This window comes from Leiobunum rupestre, chromosome 8 (genome assembly GCF_980474605.1).
Source record: "Leiobunum rupestre chromosome 8, qqLeiRupe1.1.hap1, whole genome shotgun sequence".
In the NCBI taxonomy this organism is placed as follows: domain Eukaryota; kingdom Metazoa; phylum Arthropoda; class Arachnida; order Opiliones; family Sclerosomatidae; genus Leiobunum; species Leiobunum rupestre.
The window spans coordinates 59,065,967-59,077,324 of NC_143391.1; the positions used below are offsets into that span (position 1 = coordinate 59,065,967).

Genomic DNA, 11,358 nt, shown 5'->3' on the forward strand with positions numbered 1-11,358 from the left:
ACTGCGTACGCAGTTTCCCGAATTCACCGCGTTCGCAGTGGCTTGGAATGAGGTTAAAGGTTTTTACAAAAACCTCTCTCTTCGACATTGGTTGTCGTATAATAGTTTCTTCGGCTGCGTATTGTAATTTTCCGTGTTTGTGAAGGACCGAGCGTTAAAAGTTACGTTAAACGTCTTAGCATCCAGATGGCAGGGTTTCCACCAAATGTTCGCGGTGTACGCCTTGTTATTTATTGGCACCGGCTGGGAATCGAACCCGGGTCTGCTGCGTGCAAGAGATTTACTCTAACCACTAAGTTATAACGTTAGGTACTATAATTTATTCTACATCATTTTAAATGTTTATAAATTATATTAATCTTCTATTTAATTAAATATTTATAAAATATATTAATCTTATATTTAATTAAATATTCATAAATTATATTAATCTTAAATTTAATTAAATATTCATAAAATATATTAATCTTAAATTTAATTTAACATTTATAAATTATATTAATCTTAAATTTAATTAAACATTTATAAATTATATTAATCTTATATTTAATTAAACATTTATAAATTATATTAATCTTATATTTAATTAAATATTTTAGTATTTTAATGTAAAATTTGAACTCGGGTCGCATTGTTACCATGCGGAAAGTTCACCGCCGAGCCATTGGCTTCCTTAGGGAAAATATTAAAGTAAGGGAAAAATTATGATACGGTGGGTTTTGTTACGAAACGGATGAATAAAATATCTGTATATATTGTTTATTGAACTTTATTTTTTAATTTTTGTGTACTTGTTAAAGTCTAAATATTTTGCGTATGAAAATATAAAGGTCAAATCTTGCTTTAGCGCAGTAAGCAGATAAAATGGTTAAAGGGTAGAACCCGTTAGTTTTTTGTAATTTATTTGGGTTTTTTTAGTAATTTTTTAAATTTATTGTGTGTTTAGCGTATTAGTTCATTTATGAAGAAAATATCGAGTGGTTTACGTAGTGGTCTGGGTTTTTAACTGGGTCGTCATTACTTCGTAATTTATTTTAAACGTTTTCTCGACTGATTAAGATGTTTAATGCAGTTCATCAATTGGGTTTGTTTGTTTTTATTTATAAAGAGCCCTAACTATTCCGTCTACGGTCATTTATTGATATACGAGCTGTCGTTTAGTCAAGTGGCTTTCTGTGCTTTGTGAATGGTAAGTTTTTCGCTTCTTGTTAATTCATTTTTTATTGGTGTGGATATTTGGACATCTACGATTTCTAATGCAGTCATTGATTTTCTGGGTGTGTGAGTCATTATATGATATTGGAAATTGGACGGTATTGGTCTTTTTCATGCGGTATGTGTCACAACGTCAACAGGAAGTCTACGAGTCGTCCACTACCAGATGTCGAATATAGCTATTCTACGGTATCTTCATCAAGGGCGAGTGTTGAAATAAAATAAGCGTTAAAGATGCGGCAAGTATGTCGTAAGCGACAAAAATACAAATACCCTCTGTAGATATTTCTTTCATTAAAATTTGCTTCGTATTATATTTAAATGATAAACTTGTTCTGTAAAAAGGGTAAAAATTCAATTGTGCATTGTTTAAATACGTCTAACTCGCTGTTGTAACTACTTAATTTATAGTATTCTAAATAAATTAAACTCGGTTGTTTCGTCTCAATTATTTTAATTAAAATTAAAAAATTTTACCGGATGGGATTGAACCGGGATTACGTTTTTATTAAATAACTCTGAATTGCGGAGATATCTTCAAGGGTCATCTCGAGAAATAAATACCACTAGGGACAATTCTTCCGAGGAGAGGTATATTTTGGCTTGCCAACTTGTTTTTCGTGCATTAATTCGTTATTTTGCGTGCATTAATTGCTTATTTTGCTTGCATTAATTGGTTATTTTGCTTGCATTAATCGTTTTTTTTGCGTGCATTAATTTGTTATTTTTCACGTAGTTAGGGATATTTGCCATGCATTAATAAGTTACTGTCGTGCATTAATTCGTTATTTTGCGTGCATTAATTGGTTATTTTGCGTGCATTAATTGGTTATTTTGCTTGCATTAATCGGTTTTTTTGCGTGCATTAATTTGTTATTTTTTACGTAGTTAGGGATATTTGCCATGCATTAATAAGTTACTGTCGTGCATTAATTCGTTATTTTGCGTGCATTAATTGGTTATTTTGCTTGCATTAATCGTTTTTTTTGCGTGCATTAATTTGTTATTTTTCACGTAGTTAGGGATATTTGGCATGCATTAATAAGTTACTGTCGTGCATTAATTCGTTATTTTGCGTGCATTAATTGGTTATTTTGCTTGCATTAATCGGTTTTTTTGCGTGCATTAATTGGTTATTTTGCTTGCATTAATCGGTTTTTTTGCGTGCATTAATTTGTTATTTTTCACGTAGTTAGGGATATTTGCCATGCATTAATAAGTTACTGTCGTGCATTAATTCGTTATTTTTCGTGAACATTTTCATTATTTTGCGTGGACTTATTGGTTATTTTCCTTGTATTAAGCGATATTTTCCGTGTATGTATAGGTTATTTGGCGTAAATTATGTTGTTAGTTTTCGTGTATTAAGCGGGTATTTGGCATAAAATAAGAGGTTATTTTTCGAGTAATAAGCACTTATTTGGCGTGCACGAAAAGATTATTTCGAATATATTAATCTATTATTTGGCATTTATTAAGCTTTTTTCGTATAAAAATCGTTTTTTTTTTATTTATGACGTATTGTTTTCCGAAGGATTGTTTGACTTTCAAACGCTGAAAAGGTCTCCAATTCAAGATTTCAAAAGCAATTTATAAATATATTTTTTAAAGATTATTTTCTGAGGTCTAATGAAATTAACTACAAGTATATCTTAAATTGTAATAAACAATTTCGTGGCTTCCCTCTCATTCCTTTTGTAAGATAATTGGGCAGAATTTTAGAGAATGGAGATCTATTGCAGAAATACTGCATGGAAGAGGTCATTTGTTTTAGATATTCATTAAACTATCTCTAACGTCTTTTACATTCTAGTCCTTAAGAGAATGAAAGTTAAGCTAGGCACTCTCATAACTTATATTCTCAAACATTAAATAGAATAGCTGTCCCATGTCACAAGCCCTCTATCCTGAAGGGAAAATACTTTTAAACTCAGAGCAGAAGGAGCTGGTCTGAGTGCCACTAGCTAGGATCGAACCCAGCTCTTCTTTCTGCGAGGCGCGAGTTCTTACCACTTGGCAACCACAAGTTGTAGTCCTTTGGAATTTGATACATAATCGGTTTCGACAATAGGGTCACATTTAAAACCGCATTTCGTGTGTTTGTCAATAAGTCTACTACATGTTCCCTTCATTACAGATTATTTAAGAAAGAAATTAGGTTTAGAAGACTTAACAATCTTTTCTTCAAACGTCAAAAGTTGAAATAAAAAACAAAAAAAAACAATATATTCCGTATAGTTCAAATATGTAAACCGCAATACCAAAGCTTAAAACCTGAAATTTAAAGCTGGTATTATCACAAAATAGATTTGATCCACAAATTAGTAGGTTAATATTATCTTCCTTCTATCTTGTGAAGATGAACTTCCTCTAAGTCATAATGTCGTCTTATCTTACGCTTGGGAGAGTGAAAGTAAATTTGTTTTCACTTAATTTCAGGATTGACCTAAAGATTTTTATAATAAACGGATTTAGGATACTGCCAAGCTTTGCTGTTTTTTCTAGCATTTGAATTTATACCTTTTATAAAGCACCTAGCTTTTCTTAAGAAACGATCAAGAATGCAGGGCACTCCTGTAAAAACAATTGTATCTTTTTCACAACGACTGTTCTCAAGGGAATACTTTCATTACTTATTTAACCCTTTGCACTTTTAAACATTATCGTAAAGAAAATGGTGGAGAATTTTACTGCGATATCTTCGATGTCTAAATGAAAGTGGAAAGCAAATTTCAGTGCGTAATGTATTTCTGATCTCAATTCCATTGTATGACACATATGTTTAAAAATTCCACGAAGGTTATATAAAATTGATTGTTTTAAAAGAAACTATTGTTTTACTCTACTAGACTAGTCAGGGAACATTTAAGCGCTACTAACACGGAGTTATGGGGTAAAAATCTAACAAAAAGATTTTTACAAATCCATATTTACTTCTCCGGTAATTTGAGTAGTTCCATAGGAAAAGTAAACAAATATTCACTTAGCCTTTTTATATTATTATTATTCTCTATTTTTTTTAATAATCCAAAATATAAGTATTCGACTAAATATACCACTTTCGTGAACCTCTCTCTAGAACCTTTTTTTCAGATTTATCTTTTAACTGTGGCACTTAATTATGTTTAACCAAATGGCGGCCAATCAATTTTAAGTACTTCAAAAAACTTTTAGACAGCTATATATTCGACAAAACAATGGCCACAAAAACTAACCTTTTAAAACAACAACAAAAAATGATCGGTACCGCGAATGTTGATTTGCAAAGCTGTTATTAGTGCCAGAATTCTAGAAATTTACTATAAGGAAAAATTTTCCTTTCTCCTAAATTCTTTGAAATTATTTAAGAAACACCAAAAGTTTCTAAGAATCTGAGTGTAACTTCTCCCGTTTTCACCCGCGTTGGTCAAATTTGATCACTAAAGCTTATTGGGCCATAGAGTTTGTTCTATATGACCCACAATGTTGCGCTAGCACTCGTTGGACAGACGATAACGTAGGCTACATTAATCTTGCGCTAAACCTGTATCTCTTACCACAATCAAAATAAACAAACCCAAAATAAAAAAACGAACAAACTTTTATATTAATTTATAGTTCTCCCCATGTTTATGTAACTTAAAGATTTCTCTAAGCCCTAATTTGTAGAGCTGAGCCTAAGCTTTAAAATTAAATTGATTTAGTAGAATTACTTTTGTTTACCATACTTTTAAAACATTGATATACAACCCCTCAGCTTTAAACTGAAATTACATTCTTAAATGAAATGGAAAATTATTCGCACTGTTATTATACAGTGTATTACGGATAAGAATATTGTATACTCTAGGGTGTGTGTTTTGGGTCCTTATGAGTAAAAAAAGTTGAATGCCTTGCTTTAGAGTTACGGGCTTCCTAAAAACTACCTCAAAAATATTTACACATCCTTAAACCTGACGAACAATATTCTGCTTTGAGCCAAATTATTTGTATAAAATCAACAGTGGTTTCATAATAGCTGAAGCAATAAAATTAATAACAAGTTGCAAAAGTTATTTCTTGAGCATTTACATGGAAGGCTTAAGACGCCATGGCTCAAATACTAAATATAAAATATTATGCAAGAGGCACGGTATTTCATGACTAAATTTATTTAACTAAGACTTTTAAAATAATGTAAAAACAGTTTTAATAGAACAATTTCATTCGCGAAGAATCGTGTCTCTTGCATAGAATTTAATACATATTAACTAATGAGCTTTTAGAAGTAAAATAAGACTCAGATATTTGTCACAAATGTTTTTAATTATTAAATGTGAAGACACAAAAGCATTTCTTACTTTACCCTTTTACGAGAGTTGTTTGAAATTACCACCTCTAGCTTTTATGTAAGAGCGTGAGCCCGTCATAGAAATTATTCACGTACTCGATCCAAAATTCCTGGCCTCTTACGAATAGCTTCACAACCTTCAATTATGCGTTGTCGCAAAATCCTCAACTTCACGTTCTTCTGTCCTGTAAACTTAATTGTTCAGATAGCTTCCGATGAAAAATTAGATTGGGTTTAGATCTTGATATCTTTAAACTGCTCCACGTTGCGCTATACACCTCAAAGGAGACGTACCCTCCAGATGAGCTCTTATTTGACATCGTAAAAAAACTAATGTGCCGGCTGGTTTTTAACGGCACGTAAAGTATCTCGCAGAAATCGTTGTTATTCCTCATGATCTAGCTTCGGTGGTTGAAAATAAGGTCCAACAAAATGATCGCAAACAAAGCGACCCCAGAGGTTAAAGCTAAATTTTGCTAGTCAGAAAAGTTACAGACTGTATTAAAAAAATAAAATCCATTTTGTTAAGAAATTGTCCGTAGCTCCTCCGAATACAAAGATAAGTAGATATTAAAGTATAAATAGCGGGCTGTTTTGTAAAATTCATACTCTGCGACAACGCATAAATAAAGGTTGTGAGACTATTCGTAACACGTCGGGAATTTTTTATCAAATACGTAAGTCATTTTACAAAGTTACGCAACATGTAGAATGTTTTAATCTAATTGTAGTCTGGGCGAGTGTATGCAATAACTGAACTTTTCAGGTTCACCTAAATGAAATTTCACAATAGTTCTATTTGAAGTAAAAGGAATTTCAGTCATTTATTTGGTAATTAAACCAGGTTCTTGAATAAGGTAAGCTTGAAGTTGCTGGTGTATTTTAAAGATGAAAATATTTCAAAGAACTGTTAATCTTGTTTTGAAAAACTTTCGTCTTAGTGGAAACCTGGTATTTAAAGATATAACCCAAACTGTAAGGCCTGATCATTTTTACATTGTGAGATAAACTGGTGATGAAAAAACCTTAAAGAATTATAACATGAAGTAGCTCAAATTTGTAATCGAAATTCATAAAACCAAACAATAAAATATTTTTTAAGTTGTTAAATTTTAAAAAAGCTGCTACTTCATGACTTAGAAAAAACTTTATTTTATTCGGAGCTTTCGGACCGTGGTCCTTCTTCAGCGAATGACTGTTAATAAAATAAAGTTTTTTCTAAGTCATGAAGTAGCAGCTTTTTTAAAATTTAACAATTTATAATAAACCATGGCTAAAAGTTTTAATATTTATAGTTATATTTTTTTAGACTTATAAAAAGATAAGGAAGAAGAAAGTTGCAGTCCATTTCATAAGGTAACTATAGCAACTGGCGAGATCCACATGCGCAATACAAACGATCAGAGAAGACGAGAAGTTTTAAATGACGCAACACAAGTGGTCTGTGGGACGCTCTATGTCAGTACTCATATAGGGCCGAGGTGGAATCTCGTCGCTGGCTTCAAGTAGATTTCAGATAATTTATAATATAGACGTGATATTTCTGTGAAATCTTTAAAAAAGCATGTGAAAACGGAGCTGGCCGATCAACCAAGTTTTATCAGATATGTATTTTAAAGATCGAGTTTATATTTTCAGTTTCGTTAGCATCCCTGTCTGTGACGCTTCAAAAGCGTAAGAAGAACTTAAGGAAATGAGCTTTTGTTGTTGAAAACCGTAATTTGCTCAAGGATTTTGAAATATTCTGCGTTGGCGGAAAAAGAGGACTGCGTTACTTAAATAAAATTTTGGAATCTGAACAAAGTGTAGCCAATATGGTCAGTGGCAGCCCTATTGTTAGTAGGCCAAATGGCCAGGCCTTCCCTTGGTGAGAATATCTAAGAATTATTAGTATCTTAATATAATAGGATAACTATATTGTGTAGACCGTTCTAAAGCCTCCGAAGGCAAGTAAACGAACCTTCAAGAGTAAGAACGGATACAGAGGCCGTTATTAACCATTTGAATCGAACAAACCACTGAGCCGATCGTGGATTCGCAACTCTACTTGAAACCATTCATTCAACATTTTGGAAGCTTATACAGGATGGTTTACAAAAACAACAACAGCTAAAGGTTGTATTTAAGACACTTATTACGTAATGTTTACGATGCCACTGTAAAATATTATTGTTATATTCGAATTGGCTTGTTATCGAAATTTTATTAACGAGGAGGTTTGATTTTTATAGGGAGATCGGCGCGTGTGGATTTATGTAAAACGTGGTTAAGTTTTGAGCGCATGCTCTCTTGTTTTGAAAAATGCGGCAGTTGTGTTTTGAAATATAAAAAGGGATGTTATGATATTTTTTACTGTTGGAATAAGAATAAAGTTTGGAGAGAGTTAAATGTTTTAAGCTCATTTAAACCCACACCCGAGTAATAATATTACATATTGGTGTCAGAAGTGGGATATCGCTTGTTATTATTGGAAACTACAGAAAGTAAAACAAAGAATATATATCAAATATGCCTCATCGACGACAACCAGACCCGGAACCAATTCATCGGTCAAGTGTCACCGCTACTCCAGAGAAGTACGATGGTGACGGTGATTTCGGAACCAGGCTGAAATATTTTGAAGTGTGCGCTATCGCCAACGATTGGAACGACGACAGAAAGAAACGAATTCTACCTACATTACTTACGAGACGAGCCTTCAATACCTACGACGCTTTAGCTCCGAATCAGAAGGACACGTATGATCACCTTATAAACGCGTTAAAAGAAGCTTTCGTACAACCGGAACGACAACGAGTGTACGTGGCAGGTTTTCGGGCAAGATTTCAACAACCTAGAGAACATCTCGATGATTTTTGTCAAGACTTACGGAGATTAGTTGAAAGAGCCATGCCAGGCCTAGGAGCAGTCGCTTATGATACGTTGATACTCGAACAATTTTTATATGGTTTACAGCCGGAATTACAAGATCGGGTATTTCAAGCTAATCCAAATACATTGACTGAAGCTCTGTCAATAGCGAAAAGGTTTGAAGCCCTAAACGAATTACGTAGAAACGAATCTCGTTCTTCCAACCGTTGCCTCAGAGCCTCACAAGGAACGAGTGACGGAGTCCTCGAAACAGTGCAATTGACAAAAAATACTAACAATGATGTCGAAGCGTTAAAAGAAACAGTCTCAAAGTTAGCTGTCGAATTAGCGGAGTTACGTTTACAAAAGTACCACCAAGAAACGGGTTCAACTCGTCGAGAATTGAACGCCTGCGCGTCAGACTTTCACCCTCCACGAGATCGTCAGAATCACTATGAAGCAGCGGCGCAGTTTAGTCAAGCTCAACCTAACTTGCAAGCCCAATATCAACAACCCGATTCAAGACCAACTTGTTACTATTGTGGGAGAAAAGGACACTTTCAGCGTGACTGTTTTAAACGTCAAGCGGACGAGAACCGGAACCGGAGATTCCGTGGTAATTTTTCGAGCGGTACGGACCAAATTGCTTCTCGGGATGGAAGAACTCAAATAAATAGTAGAAACCAAGCTGGGCAAATTAAGGGTCGCGACGGAGTAACGTATTACATTTCTGTAAAGATTAACGGAGTTAAGTCATCGGGTCTTGTGGATAGCGGCTCTTCCATCACTATTATTCGAGGATCGATGGCGCGTGACTTGGGAATTCCTGACGCGATTACACCCGCGGAAAGTCAACCGAAATTATACTCTATAACCGGCGAAGCTATACAAGTACGAGGAATCGCTGAAGTGGAATTCGAATTTGGAGGATCTAAAAAACGATGGGAAGTATATATAGCGGATGGATTAGTTAACGACTGCGTTATAGGATGTGATATACTAGAGAATTTAGGAGCCGTTCTCAAGCTCAACGAAAAAGTTCTAAAAATTGGCGATACTATTTTGCCTTTGATTCGATCACAACACTCGAGTGACCCAGTTGTATGTCGCGTTACGCTGGACCAAAATGTTGAAATACCGGCTCAGCACGAATCGATCGTACGTGGAAAAATCCAGGGTGAAATAACTCCTAAGATGTCGATCGGCCTTATCGAACCAGTAGAAGGATTTCGTCAATCAAATACTCTAGCTTTGGGACGATCACTAGTTGACACAAAAGGAGGTGCTCTTTACGTCAGATTGCTTAATACAGGAAATTCACCAACGACTCTCTTCCGCGATTGCGTAATTGGTACACTACATGAAGTAAAAGATGTTGAGGAAGAACGAGTAAATGGTTCGTTCGGAAAATCGGAATTCTCGTTATCATTAGATAAGTTTAACCTAAACAAATGTCCAATATCAACAATTGAAAAGGCACTTCTACAAGACTTTCTTTCAAAAAATGAAGATTTATTCGCTAAAGATCAATTTCATTTGGGATTAGCTAAAGGCGTTCAACATCGAATAAATACCGGCGATGCTCCCCCGATTAAAAAACGACCGTACCGAATTCCAAACTCGCAAAAGGAAATAGTTAATACCCAGCTAAAACAAATGTTAGAACATAAAGTCATATCTCCTAGTTCTAGTCCCTGGGCTGCTCCAATCGTATTAGTAAAAAAAAAGGATAACAGCTGGAGATTTTGCGTGGACTATCGAGCGTTGAATGACGTCACGAAAAAGGACGCGTATCCTCTTCCGAGAATAAACGATACATTGGATTATTTGTCTGGAGCTAATTTATTTACTACTTTGGATCTCGCCTCTGGATACTGACAGATTGAAGTTCATCCCGACGGAAGAGAGAAAACTGGATTTATTACGCAACAAGGACTATTTGAGTTCAATAAAATGCCTTTTGGCTTGACCAACGCCCCAAGTACTTTTCAGAGACTCATGGACTGTGTATTGCGAGGACTTCAGTGGGAAGTTTGTCTTATTTATTTGGACGACATAATTGTGTTTTCGTCAACTTTTTCGGAGCATTTGGAAAGACTTGAAAAGGTTTTTTTTCGTCTTCGAGACGCTGGAATTAAAATGAATCCCCAAAAATGTAACTTCTGCCAAGAAGAACTGGAATATCTTGGTCACGTGGTGTCTGGCGAAGGAATAAGTCCGAACAAGAAGAACATTCGGAAAGTTTTGGACTGGCCGGTACCACGTACAACTAACGAAGTACAGTCATTTTTAGGACTAGCGTCATATTATAGAAGATTTGTTAAGAACTTTGCTAGTGTCGCCTCACCACTTCACGCGCTATTGAAACCAAAAACTCAGTTCCAATGGACAGACTCCTGTGACGAAGCGTTTAAAACTTTGAAGACCCGTTTGACATCGCCACCTATTTTGGGGTACCCTAATTTTAAAGAGCAATTTAGAGTTGAGACGGACGCTTCCGGTTCGGGTATTGGATTTATTTTGTCACAAATTCAAAATGGGAACGAGACAGTCATATCTTACGACAGTCGAACTCTTCACAAAAGCGAAAGAAACTATTCAACAGTCGAGCGCGAAATGTTGGCTGTAATCGAAGGTGTGGAAAAATTTCGCCCTTATCTGTTCGGTAGACACTTTATAATCATCAGCGACCACAATCCACTCGTCTGGCTTCGAAACATGAAAGAGCCCAGAGGAAAATTCGCCAGGTGGATCCTAAAACTCGAAGAATACGATTACGAAATTCAATACAGGTGTGGGAAGAAGCACGGTAAGGTTGATGCTCTCTCACGAATGACAAATCAACCTAACGATGACCTTGAAAGTGATACCGATCACCATCTTGCCAGCGCTGTATTTGGTTACGAACCCCTGTATAGCTTAGCGGAATTCGCGAACTTACAACAACGAGATGAAGCGATTAAGAAAATTACACAAGTTTTGAC

The 11,358-nt window shown here is 35.0% G+C and overlaps 1 protein-coding gene across 1 annotated transcript; it reads left to right on the plus strand.

Moving 5' to 3' along the window:
• Window positions 1-8,032: 8,032 nt before the first annotated feature.
• LOC149933799 (uncharacterized) lies at window positions 8,033-10,252 on the plus strand. The gene has a single exon (XM_090157434.1). It carries the CDS (start codon window positions 8,033-8,035, stop codon window positions 10,250-10,252), a length of 2,220 nt encoding a protein of 739 aa, XP_090013560.1.
• The last annotated feature ends 1,106 nt before the right edge of the window (window positions 10,253-11,358 follow it).